The sequence below is a fragment of the Linepithema humile genome, chromosome 5, assembly GCF_040581485.1.
Source record: "Linepithema humile isolate Giens D197 chromosome 5, Lhum_UNIL_v1.0, whole genome shotgun sequence".
Taxonomy (NCBI): domain Eukaryota; kingdom Metazoa; phylum Arthropoda; class Insecta; order Hymenoptera; family Formicidae; genus Linepithema; species Linepithema humile.
This window is the reverse complement of record NC_090132.1, coordinates 6,589,542-6,611,853: the sequence shown is the minus strand read 5'-3', so window position 1 is coordinate 6,611,853 and position 22,312 is coordinate 6,589,542. Positions and strand designations below refer to the sequence as shown.

The 22,312-nt window shown below is 39.7% G+C and overlaps 1 protein-coding gene across 1 annotated transcript in view; it reads right to left on the bottom strand.

The window, feature by feature from the left end:
- Positions 1-22,312, bottom strand: part of RhoGEF64C (Rho guanine nucleotide exchange factor at 64C) — a 57,500-nt gene that overhangs the window by 4,982 nt on the left and 30,206 nt on the right. Inside the window, exons 3-5 of the mRNA XM_012367758.2 lie at positions 11,588-11,996; positions 9,021-10,454; positions 23-1,995 (exon numbers count right to left, since the gene is read on the bottom strand). Coding sequence (XP_012223181.2) covers positions 23-1,995; positions 9,021-10,454; positions 11,588-11,996 — 3,816 coding nt within the window. The remainder of the gene's footprint in view (positions 1-22; positions 1,996-9,020; positions 10,455-11,587; positions 11,997-22,312) is intronic.

The following is a 22,312-nucleotide window of genomic DNA, read 5'->3' as shown; positions in this document are numbered from 1 at the left end:
TCGATCGATAGCGCCAACTCACCTTCAACGCTTCCGGCGAGCTCGTCAGGATGATGTTGCACTCCTCGCTGCTGTCGGACACATTGGAGATCTGTGAGCTCTTGGAGCTGAGATCGCCCAGACTGGTCTCCTTCTGCTCGTACAGAGCCTCCAGGTCTCCCTCGGCGTCGTCCTCCTCGTCGTCGTCCTCGTCCTCGTCCTCGTCCGCGGGCCGTGTGCGGTCCTTGGAATCCATCAGGAAATTCAACAGCTCGAACTTGGTGGAGATGTTGTGCTCGTCCTCGGGTGACGTCGACATCTTCTTGAAGAAATCTTCGGGGCTCTTGGACAAGTAAGTCTCGGCCAGATCCGCCGAGTTGGATTTCTTGAAAACTTCCTCGGATAAGTAAGGACCGAGAAACTGGCCCGGCGTGATCTTCTTGTAGTATCTTTCAACGTCGCCGAAGTAGATCCTGTCTTTGAGGTAGTCCTCCGTGGGTGGCGGGCTCAGCGGCAAGGGCGGCGGCTCGTCCGGTATCTCCTCGTAGATCGGCTCCTTGATCACTTCGTAAGGATTCTCCTCGAGAAAAAGATTCGTCGAGATGAAATCGCCGTCCGAATTCAGGCTGGACGATCGCGAGTAATTCGCCTCGAGAGTCGATTCGGAGCTCTCGTACTCCTTGCTCTTCAGCAAGCTCTGCTTCAAGATCTTTAGGATCGCCTGGCCGCTGTCCTCGTCGAGGATCTCGCCGTTTTCGCGAGCCTTCCGCAACGAGTCCTCCAGCAGCTTCGAGATCAAAGCTTCCTTCGACAAGTCGGACAATTTGGGAGAAGCTTCGACATCCTTGAAGCGCGTTTTCGACTCTGGTCGCGCCGTCTTCTCGTCGGATATGCAAAATCTCGACGATTGATTGGTATTGGAAGACTTGATCTCGACGCTCAATTTCTTTCCGAAATTCGCCGCCGGCTGTTCCGCGCGTTGACACGGCGAGGATGTTTCTTCGCTGGGCGAAGTGGGCGCCTCGTCGCTCGTTTTCGAGTTCGTCTCGCAATCTTTGACACGATTATCCTTCCCGGTTTGCTTGGCGCGCGAATCATCGTTCGCGGACTCAACCACGATGTTCGATTTGTAGTTCTCGAGTATCACTAGAGTGCGATTCTCCGCAGAATTCTGGATCTTCGGCGTGTTCTCCGAATTCACGGAGATCACCGTCGGATTGCACACACTGTCCTCTCCGCCTACGCTGATGGTCACTTTATTGCCGGCCGTCGATTCCGCATTGGTGCTCTGATCGCCATTGATCAGAATGGACGTCCTTCTGGCGCCTCTTAGACCGGAATCCGGACCGATCTGCAGCCGATGGACCAACGGCGACGAGCGCGGGCTCACGGTGATTTTGCAGACGTTGTTCTCAGGCGAATTGATTTCGATCTTGGAGGAGCCGTAAGAACTCGTCGAGTTCCACGATGCCGTTGACGCCGACGATATCGTTCTCCGATGATCTCTGATCGAGTTGACCGGGCTCTCGTCCAGATCCGTGTTGCTGGAATCACTAATTTTGAAGCGATGCCTCTGCCTGCCGGGTGGCGGCGACCAACTCGTAGGTTTCATTGTACGGAAATGCTCGCTGCTCATGTCAGAAATATCGCTGCGCGCGTCCGGCGGTGGCTCGGCTTCTTTCTCGACATTCTCGGCAGTGTTCTCGGGGATCTCCTGAACGTTTTTGCTCATCTCGTCCTCGCGATCGGGCTCTTTAAGCTCGCCGGAGACGTCCGTTTCTTCCTCGATTTTCTCCGTCCCGCGTTTTCTTCCCGGTAGATTTGCCTCGTCGCCGTCTTCCCGCGAAATTGCGCACGTGGCCGTATTGATAGACGATGACAGCGGTGATTCCTTGATCTTCTTGTTCAGACTGAGACGCATTGTGTCCAAGAACAGCACGCTGCCAGCCGAGATTTCCGGTCTGCTGAACGACCGATCGCTTTGGCTCCGTGTCAGTAAGGATTTTCTCGAGCTCTCTGCGTTCGAAGAGAAATTAAACGGCTGAGATAAGTAATCGAAACGACGGCAATTTAGATGTGCAGAATATTAACTTCATAATGCATAGCTATTTCTCCCATATTTATTTTAATAATTATATTTTTAACGATTATTTGATAGCCAAATTTGTATCAAGAGACGTATTTATGTATAATCTGATGTAAAGTAGAAAAATCAGAAAAATATAAAAGTAGGATGTTTCGTCGCGAGTTGAAAGTATCTTAATTGTATAATTACGCGAGTTAAAAAAATCAAATCAGTCGTGGAGATCTTAGGGACTTTTAGTGGACACATAACGGATTGCCTTAGGATTTATTTATAAAGTTCTACGAAACCAAACCAGCGCATCGCGTCTACAACAATAATCTTGCGGAAAGAGTTGCTGCGAGCAGCTGGAGCGCACACAATCCGTATAATTTAATTTTACGAGCAAACACTCGGTAACTTGCACTTTTATTGCTGACAGACGGATACACGCATTTCTTTCTTTCGCAAAGCGAGAATTTCCGTTTATTTTGCAGATCTGGGAATATCCGCATCATTCAAAACACCGGAAAGAAAACCGCAAATGTGAAGCGTGAAGCTGGAATCGGATACCCGTGAAAATTACGCCTGGTTATTTGATGCCAAAATTTAACCGGATGCGCATCTGTGAAAGTTGATGTGCATTCTTAGCAGATATATATCGCTTCATAGTAATGTATAATTGCATTCGCACAAGAGGTGAATTTAATTTGTTCTTTTTAATAATATAATCGTATTACGTCATGATAAAAGTGAAAAATTTTAATGAAGCTTAATCATGTCGAATAAACTGTGTTGTCTTCTAGCATATATTTATTTCGGATTTAAAATTGCAAAACACGCGTACCGAGTTTCTATTATTATTCGTTTCCTTGAAACATTTTACTTGCAAATATGGACTCTCCTTTATACTCTTCCTTTCTTCCTTCATAATTTTGAATTTAGTCGAGTACGCATTACTGAGAAAGATAGATTTGCTTAAGAGCTACTCAAGAAAGATAGATTTGCTTATTAAATAGCATTCAAGATATTTTTTTAAATTCCTTTACACTTTACTTTAGGATTTATTCATTTATTCTCAACGCAAAATTAATATAAACTTATTATCGGGGTTCGTTTCTTCGATCTCCACCTCGATATGCAGCGTCTCTCACGATCGATGAAAGTGCACGAATCTTTGATGGCTCGCGAGCTCAGAATTTCTCGCCGCGAGAAAACTCGACGGTTTTTTCATAGCTGCTCTACTTTGCGCGGCCGCCAGGAATTTCTGAGACGCGCGCGATTACTTGGCCGCAAAAGCGATTGCGTAAATTGCCGACGCCTCGTTTGTGACTTTATGACTTGGATCAACCTCATGCACGAAGAAGAAAAGATGAGCTGTGTGAGGTTTTGCGAAACTTAACATTGGGCCGCGGTAGCTGATGAGATTTCTTTGTGCGAATGCAACTATACCGACCATTAGTTACCATGACATCCTAGATTTGACATTAGCACTGTTGCAGACACAAATCTTTTGCAATTGTAAAAAAATAAACGCTTTATTCTATTTTTTACATAATAAAATTATTCAAATACAAATAATCATGCAATTTTAATATTTCGATTAAAATGGAGACTTAAAATTAATTAATTTAAAATCAGAGATTAATATTTAATTTCTCTAATAAAAAATGAAATTTTGAGCAATGAGACAACAAAAGATCCAGAACTATCAAACGGAGAGCGAATGATGCTTTGAGTTTGAAAGAGAACATCGCTTTTACAATAAAGATTCTAGACAACGAGTCGCTCTTTCTAAGACCAAAGAAAGAAAAGCACGAGAATGACGCGCGATGAACGATGAGATTTCTCGTTCGCGCGAGAATTTATGCCACCGCGTGCAAAACGAGCGAAGAAGACCGCTGACGATGCACGGGCCGTGAATCGCTGTGTGAAAAAAAAAGGGTTATCGAGCCGCGCTGCTCTGCCACCGGTGTGAAAGAGTGAAAACGTGGGAGATCTCTAAAAAGCATAATTACACTGCTCTGGACCATGCGCGTTGATCAAGGGAACGACCCGATGATTTATGAGACTAGTGGGTAAACATCGACGGTGCGAAAAAGCCAAGGTTCCCAACGACAGTGCTCGATCAGGTGCGTCTATAATATTATACAGGTGCAGCACGTGGCGCGGTGAACGCACGAATAATTTATCCTTTGAAAATCCTCTATTTTCACTCACCGCAAAATGTGTGCGAAATGTTCATACATCTTTTTCATTTGTTTTTATTGTTTGCTATTGCGCTATATTATACGGAAGCTAACACGTGTTCAGCTAACACTTTCGATTTATTCTATTTTAATACTTTTTTGATGAATGGTAGAATTGTATGTATTCAATATTAGTTGGAAATTGTCATTTAACACAATAAAATTTGAATTTCCATAGATTCATAGCGCGATCCGAAATCACGCAATATATACGCTCTAATTTAATTATGAGAAGATTGGCTGCGCTTATTAATTTTCAAAGTGGAAAGAGCGTAGCGAAAGCAATCCCGCACTCGTGTAAATCATCGAGTTATTACATTATACCTGAATTATCGTACGCGCAATATAGAACGCGAAATTGACGAAAATAATCCGCGATATGCATCGCGCGTGTACATAAGGATTGTTCGCCGGTCGCGCAGGGAGGAGAAACGAGTGTAAAAAGATTCGCGCTTGGGAAAAGAAATCAGCGTTTAGATTTTATAATTCGTACGCGTTGGACTCGCTCGTGCCTAAGCTTAGAAAGTAGATTGCCAGGGAGGAGCTAATTAAAACGCCATGAAGGAAGAATAGAGACAGACATAGAAAACAATGAATGGAGAGATATCGTCTTTAGAATCATTAAAAGTGCTGCAGGTGCTGCGACGAATATATGAACATTAAATGCAAATGCTTTCTGATATTAATGAATGTCAACGGGATAAAATCTTTTTATTGTATAAAATTAAAAAAAAAATATATATATATATATATAGAGTTGACATTCATAATATTTTTTAAATTTTAATTACATGTCAAATTTATATGTGATATTTATTAATTGATAAAAATACAAAAATTTGAAGTCAATAATTAATTATTATTTTCAAAACAGTTGTACTTAATAGTTTTTTTCTTGAGATTAATGGTTGGTATTGTATTCAAACATGCGCACGATAAACAACAAGGCGGATGCAACAAACGTGTGAAAAAAAGAGAAAACCTCGGTGCGTCTTTTATAAAGCATTTCGTCGTCGTGTCGCTCGTACACGGTTATCTAAACGCCTCTGTGGTCATGCAGTGCATTTACACCGGAAATACGATCACCGGAAGTCATCCCAAGCGATTTGTTTTATTTTCCACACATGCGCATTTTGCGACGGGCACAAAGATTCACGGACACATTTCGCGCGCAATCACCGCGATTATAAAACAGAACAATTTTATAAATTTTCTAATTAAAAACTTAACTTTTTGCACAATTTTTACTGTACAAATTTTTTGTACGACAGAGATTTAATTTTCCGAAGATACTCATAAATTATTATAGACGGTATTACGACTAGAAAATATATTTAATTAAAATCGAAACCGTTGGTACAACGGAACTTCAGTCGCGCTCTCCGTAGATGCACGAATGATTCTCAACGTCCCCAAGAAACTGACAGCTTGATGCGAACTTTACAGCCGTGCTCGATTATTGAAGCATAACAGCTGAGCTACATGTTAACTCGTCTCGATCGTTCAATCTATCGCGAGCAAATATATCAATCCCTGAAAAGTGCATCGACACGATCATCACAATATAACCACTATGTAACTACTTGCTGCGCCAGAACATCCAGTACATTGCTACTATAATAGTATTGAACTGTTACTTGCATTGAATGCGACGTATGATCGACGGAGGTCGCGCATAGAATATCTATTAATCGCAATGGTAATTAACATAGTGTATGCAAAGAGAAGCAGTACGGCGGTCGTTAACACACGTGCGCACGTTCTATTAATAGGATAAATTCGCGTAACTCCCACTTTTTTTTTTTCCAGTCACAACCGGTACTCAAACGAGCCGCGTACAAATCGATCGGTGCGGCGCATTTCAGCAACTCCGATGTTGCGGCCAATCATCCAAATTAATTCGCACGACTTTCCCGTCACGTCTTATCTCGCGTTCGCATGCAGACTCAATTTGCGACGCAAGCCGCTCTACATTCTTGAATCTGCTCGTCATATCGCAATGTCGGATCCGATTTCGCGTTTTTTCTTTTTTTCAAGAGAGATTTAATTCGACGATAGCAACGGTAGAAAAGGAGACCCACAATTTTTGAGGTTTTAAGAGCACAGACGTAAAAATATAAAATAAAGTAAAGTAGATAACAAAATTGTAACATTTTAAGTCGATTTTTCAATTTTCAAACAAATATGTTAAAAAAATGATAAAGATGGAATAAAATTTGCTATAATTTTTTAATCATCTTCCCCACATTTGAATACAACAGTGTAAATTTTTATATTTGCCCCATTGAATGCAAGAATGCAATGAAAAATTGCAGAGATTGTGTTCAATGTGATCGTGAGAATAGCACCTATCTCGAAACAGCGAGAAACATTGCCGACGGAAATTATTTTACATTCAATTTAAAGCAACTGGACTTTCACGGAATTACGTTTTCCATAGTGGAACTAGCTTCCGCGACATCGGGATTGTTCGCAATATCGCGATAATAATGCCCGCGAACTAGTACTGCGTGATGCACTTTATTGTTGAAAACACGTGCGAGCCCGCTCGCCGTGATTGGCAAGATCGTTTTTGCGCCGGTCGTATAACTGAACAATACACCGGTCTTTCCAAAAAGAGACGGGACCGACTCGGTTGCGTCCCGTCACTGCGGAATTAGTATGTAACGATTTCTCCTCCTTCTCTCCGGCGAAGCGCTTGCGATACTCCGGCGGGCCGCCACCGGGCGAACTGATAAATATGTACACGTCGTTCCGTATAAGGCGGACGACCGCCGCTCGCATTGTCCCCCGATCGTTTCGTATCTTTCCCACGCGCCCACTTTCGCAACCTCTCTCTCTCTCTTTCCTCGCGAATACTTGGAAAACGCGAGTCCGCGGTATGATAATGTCGCTGGAAAGTATCGTTTCGACTTCGCGAGATAAATACACAATATATTAAAAATTTGCGTAATTCATTACAATTAAAAAAAAAAAAGAAAAAAAAAACATTCTATGAATATTATAAATATTTAACTCACAGTCTCTTTATTGGAATGCTAAGAAGGTGGACGATAGTTTTAGTATCGCCCTGTACATTTCTTGTAGGAAAAAAACGTGGATTTTAATCGATTGCCACCTGTTGCAAAAACGATTGAAAAGAAGCCAGCATAATTTTTTTTTACGATCGACTAATAAATTTCCAATGACGCTATAACTCTTAAAGAAGATATTCTTTTGTGCGCATTCTATATATCTTAATGCGTATAGCATTTTTTGTTTATTATATGTGCGTAGCTATAGCTCTAAAACATATCCTTAGGATAAGTAGCTAGAATGATATGTCAGCTTGACGCTAGTTAGATTCTGACCTTCAGCAATTTCGAATGCTGCGGCCGCAATTTACGAAGCTCTTTTAGGCGACTTTTTTAAAAGCCAGCCAAGCAGCATAAGGATATGGCTCAAGGTCGTCAGGAGGGATAACCTTTCTCCTCTTGCCAACGACAAAACCATCTTAAGGTTACCCGAGTTTACAACCGCACCTAACTAGCATTTACATTTACATTTACATTTAGCATTAAATTGCTTTCGTATTAATTTGTGTGCGCCAAACATTTACGTGTGGTACAAGCATGCATTTACGCGAGAGAAAAAAAAGATTCTGTTCGTTATATGTTTTTCACATTTTCGATACATCTTCATATTTTTCGGATGGTGTTTTCCCAAAATAAATCTTAATATTGTCAAGATACGAGTAAAAATCGTACATGGAAATCATCAATTTTCAAAATCCTTGGAAACAAAACTGTACCGTTACGAGAGACAGGAGCAAGCGTAAGCTGTTATCCTTGAATGCGAAACTTTTTTTCGAAAGTTCAAGGATAACGACTTAAGTCCGATAAGTCGCGCCAACCTCAACGGCTCATTAATCACATGCATTAGCATAATGAAAAAAAAAAAAGGATTGTAACCGATGATAACCGATAAACATTGATGAACTGATGCGAGATTATCAATTTGCGATAAACGGTGATTCCTGCTCGTAATACGGCCATGCTATATCTTTAGACCCATTTCCACGTGCAAGATTAATCCCTAGACGACTGTAAACGCGCTGTCCTAAGGGCGAACTAGCCTTCAGTGTCGTGAACGGATCGATTATAGTTATGTAGATGAATTGATGAAGGGACCGTAGATAAATTGATCATTAATTTGCTTCTATATAATAATAATCCAGCTTTAAAATACAGAGTTACGTTATTATGAAAATTTGATACTGCTATTTTCAGAAATAAATTACATGTTCGGAAATATCAACGTGAAATAGCTAATATCGCTTTGCGTATTATACATAATTAAAAGTATGTAAAAATAAAAGATCGACATATAACACAATAAAACAAAAATTCCAAGAAATAAAATATCAAACGCGGCAAGAGTTGAACTTTTCTATATTCTCTTTCTCAAGAAAATTATTTCGATCAAATATTTAATATTATATGTGTAAAAAGGTGATTCGAATATTTTTACTGATGGTTTTGCCATCTAAATTAAAAATATTTTTTCGCTCTTCGGTGATCACGCAGAATCTAACGGTGTTTTTTTTTTTTTAAACTTAATGCAACGTAGAAAAACTAATTTATATAAATATGTGAAGCAATGGAATTGCATTAAAAACAATCTGTTAGCTATCTCGAAATTAACTAACAATAATTTTAAATACGCGTAGTTGTAATTCTGGAATGCCTTACCTTCGGATTTCAAGATTAGATCCTTCTCGTCCACGGCGATGCACGGCAAACGGTCCTTCAGCTCCTCGATCTCGATTTCCAGCTCGGTCTCGTCTTCTGGCCGAATAGTCTTCCCGTTCGACAATCTCCTCTCTTCCAGTAATATCCTCTTCTCTGCGTGGACGTTAATTTTCGAAGAGGGCAGCGAGGGCTGCGGCTCACCGCCGATCTCATCTTGTCTCTTGAACACGACGGGACGATCGAGCTTTCTGGATGGAACGAACTTATCTATCTTGATCCTGTCGAGACCGGGCGGCGCCGTTTTCTTCACTTCCGGCACTATTCTCGGTTCCTTCAGCCTGACCTTATCCACCTTCGGATCCCTGATGTTCGGAATCGTGATGAAGTTGTGCTTCTCCTGCTGCTCTTGCGGCACGATCGGCGCTTCCTCCTCCTCGAGTTCGGGACTGCTGTCCCGTTGCTCCTTGCCGCAATCGACGAGCCTGCCGAGCCTGCTCCACGACAGTCGCGTCGCTTCGGACGGCTTCTCGGGCGCAAATATCATGTTGTCAACGTTGAAAAGCACGTTCTTTCTTTTGCTCTCGATTATGCGGCCGCGCTTCAGAATGCTCTTCAACGTCTGTCGGGCTTCCTTCAGCCGCCTCGGCGGTCTCTTGGGTGACACCTTCGGTATCGGAATTCTCGTGATCGGTGGTGACACGTCGTCCTCGTCGTCCTCGTCGTCATCCGAGATCTCTCTAGGTCCTTCGTTAAACACCCTGATTCGCTGACCGCCGATCGCCGCCACGGCACTCCTGTTCGGTATCCTCTCGATCGATTTTACCTTTGACGAATCGAACAGGCTGGACGACAGCGTCGTTCTGAGATCGTCTTGCTCCAACGCATTGTCCGACAAATCGTCGCTCAGGTCGTCCTCGTCCTTTTGCTTCTTCAGCAACAGATACGGATTCACGTTGCACTCGAGGATGCTCCTTCGCGGATCCGCAGCGACCGGCGACGTCGTTCCGTCCTTCCAATCGTCCTGGCTGGATCTCCTTTGATTCGTTTCCCTCGGCGGCTTCTTTGGAACGCGAGCAAGCCTCGCAGACGTCGTCGCGGCGAAATGAGTCCGCGAATGACTTTCCGAATGACTCTCTTCTAGCATCCAATCATCCGGAGACACGCCGTTGCCGGTGAAACCAGGTCGCGATATGCGATCGTCGTAGCTCGCAGCCACGCTCGGCTCCTTATCGAACCATTCGGATCTCGACGACGCTCCCTCGATCGAGCCCTTACGCTCCTTCGCGACGGTCCGCGCGGTCACACTCTGACTCCTGGAATCTCGCTGTGTCGATGACCGATGCGGCGAGATGCTGCGCGCCCGTGATCTCGGCTCCACCAGCCGGTTTCGTCGCATCTGATCGTACGGATCGTCGATTGATGCTCTTAGCACACCTGACAAATAAGATTAACCGCTGTAAACAAATTGCCTTGCTCTTCTTTCAACTCGATTTATTGCGTAGATTTAAATCTCCAGATAAAACGCGAAAATAAATGTTTTCAAGAAATTTTATCAATTTTAATTTACACGTGATTGTTAAATATAAATTTTAATTTAATTCATTTAACTTTAATTTAATTTAATAAATTGTCAAATAATTCGAAAAGCGACGTTTAAGATCTATTTAGTCTAATTTAAAGTTTGAGCGTCCTTAATCTTTTGATAATTTATATGTAGTTGCAGAAATTTTTTAAATTTCTACGTATAAATTATTATTTCTACTTTCCACTAAATATTAATAAAAGAAAGTAATGTCAGTAAGCAGATAATAAATTCACGTTCACATTTCGCATCAATAATATCTTAATGATAATAGATGAAGCAATGCCGAACAATTCAATTGCAATTACGAACTCATCTGAATGTAAAATATGAATTGTCTTAATCAGAATATCGCTACCCTACATTTCCAATGATTCGCGAAATATCGTGCACAAGCGCTTAGGCAAACAAAAAGTCACGATCTAATCTGAAACGATTTAAATGCAAACTAAACTAGGCACGAGAGGCATCATCGCGAGGTAAAATTCAGCTATCTAGCCCGCGGCTGAGAACTTTCTGCGCTCCGCCGCACGCACGCTATCTCGAACGCGAACGAGGAGAAAATCTCTAATACGAAACGCGCGCAATTAGAGCATGAACATCATCGACAGCACGATAAACCAAAAGTTTTTCTCACACTTTGCCCTAACGAATTCGAAACCGACATTCTTATCTTATGCGACGACAAAAAATGCCATTTCAAGATACAGATACAATTTTTACTAATTTCTGTTGGAGTGATATAACATGAGAAGGCCATCCCTTTTATCATAACAGCTCATAACCTTTGAGATGGTACAAACAAGTAGAAACATGCAAGGATGAAAAAAGTACTGATAAGATCATAATTTTAAAAAATGCAAATTTGGTAAGAAAATAAAATAGGTAAAGACGAAAAAGTACTGGAAGTAGCATCCGTAAAATATTAAAAAATACAGAATAATAAATAAGATAAAGGAAAATGTAAAGGATAAAATTTACGTACCGGCGAGGCTGGGCCTGGACCTCGAGGATGGTGGCAGTCGACACGTACCTCCCAAGGGCAGTCCGGTAACTCGGTGACCGCCGCACTTGCGGCAGCTACCGAGCTTCCTGACGGTGCCAGCAAGAAATTCCGGGCAGGAACATACCACGAGAAGCGGCGTCGCGCCCGACAGCAGCGGTGGCGGCGTCAGGAAGGGTCGCGCCTGATCGTATGCGGTCGTCCGCGACGATCTGACCGTGCCGTATAACCACGGATCGCCGCTGTAGATCATCTGGCGAGAGAGCATGCTACCGCCGCTTATGGTGCCCCAACCGCCCCTGCTGGGGTCATCCCCAGGATTCTGGTGCTGCCGCGACAGACCCAGTCGCACGCTCCACGACTTCTTGCCTTTGCTTAAGGTATCGTAGCTCTGTAATCAGTTTAAAAAAAAATAATTTAGAATACGTAGGAATAATAAATAACATAGAGAAGGAAGATATTTATCATATTAAAAATATTATATTTATCATAATTTATAGAAACGTCAATTTTAATTAAATTATTATCATATGCGAGAATTACATCCTTTTCTATTTTTCCTTCTTTCTTTGTCAATTATTAATTAATTTTGCAATAAACAGAAAGAAGAGATATAATTATTTCTTATATTCGTAATCACAATCAATTATGATTCTAAGATTTAATTTTGATTACAATTGAATGGTAGTTGTTAAATTTATATAAAAAATGTATGCATTTTTGCATAATCGCCAATCTTGCGTAATTTTTTATCACAAATACAGAATATAATCTACATTCATTTTTTCTATATATATATATATATATATATATATATATTGTAATACTTGAAAAATTATTTTAACTATACAGTTATTACAAAATGTCTCAAATATATTTTTTTCAGCGTGATTATTTATTCCTTCGATCACCGAACGAAATTACAAGTCCCGCAATAAATCCCATTACAAAAAACGTCCGAATGTACTACGCGTATGTCGTATTATTTGCGCGGCATTCTTACGGTGTCTATCGGTAATTACGAATCCATCATTCTGCTGACTCTCCGGTTCAGAGCCTCAATATCGCGCACCTATAACAACTTCCTAGATGTAGAGAACGCACGAGGTTCTGAATAGCCAGAGTTATATTCATCCAAACGTAAAACAGAGGCGCCATTGTTGCTCGTGTCATTGTCCCGACCATCATTCTTCCTTTCTTCGGACTGTTTATCGTAGGAATGTCGTGGTCACGGCATGCATACGACATCGGTATTTACGCCCGAAGAAACGAAATTCCGATGCATATCACTGAGAACAACACGCGCGTGCCTCTAGTTTCAAAAGTAGTTCTTTCAGTCAAAATAATCCATCTCTCTCAACAGGATTTATATTATTAATAATTTAGAATGACATCGCAATGGCTTTGCGCAGGCCTTTGTTAAAGCATTTCGCTTCTAGATTTATCAATGGCATTGGCTATAATATTTCCGACTGTAAATTAAATATTACAGTATCATGTTTTTATTTTTTAAAGAATGTGTTCAATTTATCAACAAGATTTCCAAATATGTACATAATTGCAACTGTGAAATAATCTATTCAGTTATACATATTTTTTCGTAGTTAACGCAGCCATGCAATAAATTTTGCTTTTAATCAACGCTGCGTGCCTTATCGTATTTTATCGCAACAGCGAAAGCGAAATCTCGCGTTATGCATTAATCTTATGCAGTGCGAAAATGCGAAAGCAAAACGCAAGCTGCTTAGCCTTTCACCCTGGCGTGTCACTCCGTCTGCAATTTTATCGCAATCGAGAATCGTCTCGCGTTCGACGGATACTGATCATTGGATACGGTCGTTTCGATTTTCCTTTAACGGTGTGCAACCGCGATGCGCTCCATCTTCGCTCCTCCGTCTCTCTCTCTTTTCACGTTCAAAGTCTTCGCAGATCGCGCAAGTCCCTTCCGTAAATCGATGTTCGTCAACGTCAGCCACATTGCGTTCTCCAAAGAAGGAAGAACGCTCATGACAGGTATATGTAAGTACGAAGAACCGCGACGTGGAAGAAACCGTGAAACGTAGGAACGAAGGAAGTAAGAAGAAGAGAGCGCGGGAGAGAGAAGGTAAACGCGTTTCAGGGAAAGTGAACGACGGTAGGAATCGCTCGCAATCGGCAATTTAAATTCGCTTCTCCCTTAGAGAAATCGGAGAGATAACGTCGCGCACGTCCCATACTCGTTGGCGTTGAGTTTTGCGAGGAAGAAAGAGAGAGGGAGGGAGGAAAAGAAGAAAGAGCGAGCGTGCAAAAGAGAAAGATAAAGCGAAATCAAAGACATGCCAGGAGGAAAGAAGCTACAGGAAATATACAGGTTTGATTCTCTGTTTGTTAGTTTATCGAAATGGTGATTTATTGGCGTGTATTTCCAGAGAGATGGAGAGATCTTTCCTACAAGTTCTATTGGAAAAAAAGAAGTACCTACTCTAAAGAAATATCAATTATAATTTGCTTCTGAATCAAATTATGAATGATTAAATCAAATATTTGTATTCTATTTCCATAAACTTATATAAGTTTCAAATAATCTATTTTCTGTCAAAAATATTTTGCTGTTCGTAACAATATAATTTTTAAATATTTTTTTTTTATGTTTACGTAAAAAAATATTACTGCAATAAATTGCTACAGAAAAATCGAGTTAACAACGAAACAATCGAGGAAGACAATAATAGAGGTAAAACCAGAAATGGACAGCTATTTAAAATCGCTCAACACGAGAATTCTCGTGTTCAAATGGTCTCACGTAATAGCAAGATCTGTCTCGTCTATCGAAAAACTGCCGCGAGCGCATTTCAAGAAAGGCGAATGTCGCGGATATACAAGAAGCGCGACTCATGTTGAAGCGCATCTAAGCGCATCTAAGCGAACGAAAAAGTCAGCAGTATAGACTGCCTCGGAGAACAAGCGGAATCAGAGAGTGACCGAAGAACCGCGACTTATCGTCGAAGCTCGCTGCATTTCTCCGTCACACTGGGTTCTTCAGGGAAGCCTACGTATGGAAAAGTAGCGACGCGTGCTTTTACGACGTGTGCGATAATCCGGCCAATCAGCGCTATCGACATCAGCGCTATCGGCTGTCAAAATCGCCAAGGAAAAAAAGCACTTCTCGGCGCGATGTGAGATAACGTCTCGTGGGATAGCAGTTACGAAGGGGAAAAACGCGATACAAGTTTGCCGACGATGTGTACCGTTACGCGTTATTCAAGTATGGGATTCCGCGATTCGCGCTCTCGAAAATCGCGCGGCGATCAACGGTCGGCGCGCACGATTGCGCTAACAAAAGAAGAGATCGGTCGCGACGATTAAATTAGAAAACGGTTCTTGTGGACGAACGGGATGAACGGGATGAACGGGAGACCGGTGTTCCGTTGCGTTGGAGGATATCGTTAGCTTCATGAGTCTCGTTAGATTTTCTTAATCGTCATGGCGTTAGGCTTTTGGTTACTTTAGTAATCCATTTAGTCCGGCACTTTGTAATTATCCTCCACGCGCTTATCTCTGATCTACTGCGCTCGCAGTTCTCGCGGATAAGTTCGTTGGTGTAATATGCATGTGTATACGCGAAATGAGGACTACACCTTAATGGAGAGAGCGGGGCATGGCGATTTGTTCGCATCGCGCGTGCTTAGAGGCCGAATCTAACCAGCGATCTGCCGAGAGGGTCCGCGCGATATGCACTCGACCTCCATTTCTTCTTTTTGCAATTGCGAAAAGTAAGCGGAAGACCAAACAACTCATTCCGCAACTCCGACTGCCAGCGGAAAGAGAAGTCTCTGTATGTATTTGAAATGTTTCTCGAAAAAGCCACTTACTGTCAGACACAAATTTTAACTACAACGTCGTGGAACTCTGTTAAAATAATTTTCTAGGAAAAGTGATAAGAATAATATTTCCCGACAAAAAAAAACATCGCGACACGTTTTTCATCTCACACATGTATGAAGTCTGCTGATGTAACTGATCTAATTATTTTCGTATAAATTTTATAATAATATAAACATTGAAAATATGTCATTAATGGATTGCTATGATTCAATGCTTGTAAATTCGATACTTTTTTTAATTATTCATCATAGTCAAAGATGTGCTAGCATCTGTTATTTTACTAAAATGTTGAAAATAACTTTTCCAAAAGCGTTTGATAAGTGAAAGTGAAATGCAAATATGTATAGTTTCATTAGAATAACGGTCACACAAGCTTTCCTATAAATTAAGTTTAGGTCACACACAAATGATTAAGAGGATACCAAAACTGAGCGCAACTTACTAGATCCAAGAGAGCGTAAAATTGTGGTAATTAACGAACGCAATCGAAACCACGAAGCGCAAAACGATATGAGACCACGCAATAAAATTTAAAAACGAGAAAGTTCAAAAAGTTGACTCGCTTTGCGCCTTCGATTATTAGAATGCTGAATCCGCGCGATCGCGTTGGCAGCTGCGGAGCGAAAAGCAAAGTATACGAAGCGCATAAGGTCGGAAAATGGGGCAGCTGGCTTGCCTCGGGGGCGAACAGCGAGGTGCACTTTACTTTCTCGTCCATGCGGGAGACTTTCGTAAAAATCCTGTCCCACAAGCTCACGTAAGAGCCGGTCGCCCGTCGACCGGCCAGTCGAAAAACAGAAAGTAAACTAGCATATATGCGAGCGGCTCGTATGCAAGTAAAAGCACACATAGACGTGGGTCACCACGCCTGCATACAACTGCAGGTGCTGCGCGAAAACGGGCGTGGCTAACGAAATCGGTCTTAGATCGAATCGAACGACCTTTACGACAGGTACTACTATAGACGTTATATCTCGTGATAGCACAGAAATTTCAACAATAATCGCGAAATTATGTTTCAACAACAAATTCGACTTCATTTATTGAATTATTTCTTGCATATATTTCTTTCCCAAATTTTACAAAGCATTTCGTATTACGACTTTAAATAATTTTCGTTAATTATAACTTATTCGGTAAAATCTATTTATATAAAGCTCTCTAAATTACTGTAGCAATTTTGCATGTTATAATCTGATTTGCGTAATAAATAAGATTTACGTATAATTTACTTATTCAATCTCATAAATGCGACAAACATAAGTATACAATCTTTTCATATAACCGGAGTTATGGTTACTGTTTTTAGAGACTTATTGCTTCGAGAGTGAACAAGATCTTCCGATGCCTCGCGGCTCTTCTCCGATGTTGGTCTAACTGACTCTTGAGAATACATGAAATCTCTTCACTGAAACGTACTTTTCTGTACACACAACGTTCAAGTTTGAAGTGAGGCTTGCTATTTATCGCATAACATTTTGCGAACACTTGAAATATTACTTCCACGATTAAATAAGAATAGTAAAAATTTTGAACGCTAAACATCACAATAGAAACTAATGAAAAGAGATACTATTTTCACTTTCTTCTATTTGCTTCTCTTAAGGAAAATTATGGTCGATCGATTACCTACATATTTTATACAAAAAAAAAGAGAACAATACCAAATAAAAAGTATCAAATGGATCGAATTGCCGCCAAGCTTTAATGCTCCGTACCTAATCGATCGTGGAGCGTTGAAAGAATCTTGGGAAAGCAATTCGATCCATATATTTCTGTTCTTTGAAATAAGAAGCGAGAGAGATATCCAAGATTCCTTTCGCACCGATTTTTCTTTTCGCTAATTTACGATGTTTGCTAGCTTATTCTGGCCGGCGTGTTTGACTTGGCTCAATGAAGAGAAGCATGAAATAAGCATCAGGTGTGTGTATCTCTAAAAAGAACACGAGATCTCGCTCTCGATAAGTCACGTTAATTTATACGGCAACACGATGGTGTTTCAAAGATGATTCGAAAGAGGGATAGAAAACACGTTACATGACCGACGACGGAAAAACGGTGATTCGTTCTTGCGAAAGGACGAAGTAAAAAGAAAAGAAGAAAAACGAAGAAAAGAAACAGGTGAAAGAGCACTCGCGTGCACTTAGTTGCTCATCTACCGAGGTCATCTCAATACGACGATCTCAGAAGGGGGAAAGAAGCTCTTCTTTGCTAATTAATTAGTCATTAATTAATACAGTATCACTAATCAGACGTGATCGATTCTTAGCACCATTTTTCCCATAAATTATTCGCGAAATAACAACTCAAGTCGCCTGATTAGTAAAAATAATTACGTGATATCTATGCCGCAGAATTTGTAGCATGAAAATCAGCATCTGGTTTTACATAATATTAACTTTTGTTTTGGTATAAACGTGAGACGTTGAATATATTCTCGGCAATGTTACGGCATCACATTTAGATATCAAGCTGTATCGCATGGCATACTTGTCAAAGGTGTAAATAAAGTCATACCAATAAAATCATTAGTCATAAAAAAATAATGTTACATTTATCTGTTTTTTTAACACTTACTGAGAATATATCGAACGCTCCTCTGTATATATAATAATTACTTAAGAACAACTAATAAAAATAATGATGATATGATACCAAAGACATTTCTCAGCATTTTTTAAAAATATTCTAATAAATATTCTAATAAATGTTTCATAAATTGCATATAAATTTTGCTCTCTACGAATAAAAATACGCAAAATCAAATTTTTTTCCAGATATATATATATAAGTTAAGTGTATACATATACTTATATATATATAAGTTTAACGTCCGTCATTAGTGAACCATGCTTTATGCTTTTGCATCACGTACCACGAGAGTCGTCTTTAAAAAGCGGCCTGGCCGGTTCAGTGTCGACAATTACCTTTCCAGATGAAAACGCGTCTGTTACGCTCAAGTAAGCGTACTTTTCCGGTCGGAGTATCAATATACCATAACAGGCAGGTCAATGACTCGCCAAGTGTTTGAGAAATTATCTATGCCTCCTCCGCACAAACGACACATTATCTTTCCCAAGGAGAACGGCGGGCGCGCTATATTCTACCTTTAATACCATCGGCTCCATCATACCAATTGTGCAAAATGCAATAATCATAATACCAGTCATAAGAGTGCGGTAACAGTTTTCAGTCTGCCCGTTACCGCGGGAATTACCAGTCGCTGCGCGCGGAGAAAGAAAGGTGAATGCGAGAAGTCCCGGCTTTATGTCCCGGCAAGCCAGACGTTCCGCCTCGAGAACATCATGGCTTCGTTAATTTAATCCTTCATTGAACTCGTGAGAAGAAAACTGGGTAATCTTTAGAATTGTAAAAGATCCTTTCTTAAAACTACAAGTCATCTTTCTTCTTTTCGGATTCTTCAAATAAGTTGAAAGGTTTTTTTCCTTGAAAGATATCGAAATGTCTTTCAAGTTGTACGTTATGGTTGATAATTCTAATATAATAAGTCTCAGACGTCAAGCGGCAAGATTTTACTCTTCATGATGATCAAAACTTGTGAAAAAGTGTGATTCAAATTATGCAACTGAAGAACTCGAAAATAAAAGAGATGGCAACATTATCAAAGTAGTACAAGCGTATGCTTGTCATTAGAAAAACTGCATGCAACTCTGATGCCAAGCGCACAGGCACGTTTTTCACGCGTCGCAGAGCAAATCATGGCTTCGGGGATGGCCGACCAATGGAAAAAATGACGGTCACGAGTACGTGGATCGAGTGAGTGCAGTGCAGTGCACTGCGTGCATTATCGGATAAACGTGTAAGTTTTCATTTCAAGAAAAACACGCATCACATCTCACCTGTTAGTAATTATACAAATTAATATTCTTTGCAATGCTAATGATCAACGATTATATATCTAAATGTTGCGCTGCAACATTAACGCTGCAGTATGCAACGCGTTATGTAACCAGATCATGCCGTATCCCAGAAGAGAGCTTTATGTGAATGTATTATTGCTGGAGTTACTTCGATTCTTTCTACCGGCGTATAAATCAGTTATATCGCGAAGGACACGGTTAGGATTTTTCTAAAATCATTAACTACGCATCATCTAACTGTCAAGAAAATATTGTCAATAATCAACAACATAAAATAATATATATAAGAACCAGAAACGCGAATGTTAGATCACAAAAAATATTATAAATTAATTATTAGAAAAAATATAATATTACGCATAAGTTAAACTAGTGTGCTGCAAATTGCATCATGTAATATCAAATAATATTTATCATAAGATCTCGAAGTTTAAAATCTCATCTAAAACCATGAAATAACATTGTGTAATTAAAATAAATATTAACATTGTACCAATTTACAGATATACATTTAAATTTCCATAATTTACAATTCCACACAATTTACACAAATGCAAATATTTGTTTGTTTATTACACTGTGAGTATTGCAATGATAGTTGTGTACGCGATGCGTTATCGCACGCGATCTTGTGACTAAGCCGACCGCATATACACATGCAACTCGGGGTCACGGTAGATGCACGTGGATCATCTTTGTGACTTCACCGATGCGTCTCCACGTTGCACAACCATACGTCGGCGTGTGCGCCAAGCAACGCGTTATTACGATGCCACTACGGTGAATACGTGTCCCTTTCATATACGGTTCCTTTCAATATCAACTCCGTAATATTTTGTTATATATAAAGATTGCATTCGTATTCGATTTATAAATATTACAATTTTTAAGTCTAAGAACAGTAAAAAATATTTTAACATTCAAAAAACATATTTAATATTCCATTAATATTATATTCAAAATAATTATATAATACTTTCTACCTTATCTTGTCGAATATAATCCGAAAAATTAATATTTAGAAAGCTATAATAACCTTTCTGAAATAAATCCATCTTCGATTTATAATATCAAATAAAGATATAAAATAAATTTCTCTTTTGTGTCTTTCAATAAGTTTCTCTTTTTAAACGACGAAAAGGTATTTCATTAAAAAGATTAAGCAACATTGAAATAAATGCAATTCATCCGCCGCTAACGATCGTTTGCATCCTTGTAGTTGATACGCGTATCGAATCTTCTAAAATGATGCAAAACGTACTGCGTAATCGCAGGAGTGATTAAAACACGTTTATTTGTCGTGACTGCGATACGAATAAATGTTCGCAGCCAGAATGAATCGATACGAGATAGAGTCGGATTGTTTTTGCGCGAAAATTACATCAAGGAAAGGAAAGTGACACGCTCGACGGCGTGCGACGGCGGCGAAATTTTCACCTCGCAAAGAACCTGTCGCGGTGGCGGTAGCCGGGGATGATAAAGATTAGAGACGACACGCGCTAGCGAGTGTGACGACAAAGCGATATCTGTAGAAGTTGCTAGTCGGCGAGAAGGTTAGATAAGAGAACGCGTTAGGGAAATCGCGCCGGTTGCATGTGAATTCGAATGTGCTTGTTTGATTAAGCGAATACATCAACGAGATAACCCCTGATTACTTAGTATCGTTTCCTATAAATGATAGTTAAATTTGAGAGGGGTTCGAGTAATTTATATGTTTTTCTTAGCTTATAAAATATAAAATATTAAGTACGTCTAAGTAAGATATTATATAACGTGCCAATACTTCTTGCATAATGCAATATTAGGTATCCACGAGAGATTATATTTCAAAGGAATAAAATAGTGTAGGATGGATCAAGTTAAAAGATTAGGCTCAGCTTACGCGAAACGTCTTATTGCTTGATGTATTATGTCGACATGGACATTGCAAAATAACAACTGTACTGCGTGATAAAATTGCAAAATTAATAAAAATATAATAATGCCATTCAATGTGAAGGAACATTTCTTTTTATTGTCAATTTTGCAACACAATGCAAGTGTAATAATATATTTTAATATATTCGGTTGTCGAATCATCAAGATTTAAAAGAAGTAATTTAAAAAATTTTTTAAATTACATATATATACATATATATTACATTTATATTTGTATTCTTGTCAGACAAACAACTTAATTTTATTGTAACGTAACAAAAAAAGATATTATCCTTGAAAAAGACAAGTAAAAAAGAAAAGGAGAGAATAGCGCGTTATCGCAAGCAGAACGACAACGTGAATGTACGAAGTATTCGATGTCATAACGGCGACGACTGGTTTTTGAAAATAAAATCAGGCGAGCCTTTGCTTAAGCGGTAAAAAAAAATTAAAGCACGTACTCTACTGCGACAACTGTTTTGCGTAAAACGTTTTCTGCTTCAGGATTTCTGGCTTTATGCCGCATCAAGTTTCCCTCCTCGAATTCTCTACTTTCTTCCTTCGTGATATGCATTATAATATGCTGTATATTAAGTTCAATTGTGCATAATTGGAACATAAATTGTGCAACGAGTTTAAGAATTATCAGTACTACATATCGGTATTACGTATTGTAAAATAGAAGATAATAGCTACGATAATTATATTTAGAATAACAATTGCCCGTTTTTTTATGTAACAAATATTATTTTTCTGTTTACTGCACAATTTTACGTAAAATACCAACAAATAAATAAAAAAAAAAATGATATTAGTAAATAATTTGATATTTTCTTTTAACTTGCGCAATTTTTTGACGTATGTATTGTAAGTAACTGATAGGTTTCTAATAACCCTGGCATTTTGTATAATTGTAAAATCGAGAATCAGAAGAAGATCTTCCTTCATCGAACACTTCACAATCTAATTTTTTCTGCAATAAAAATAAACATTCTCAGAAATTCTCAGAACATTCATAGGTATAAAAAAGAAAAGACTACAAACT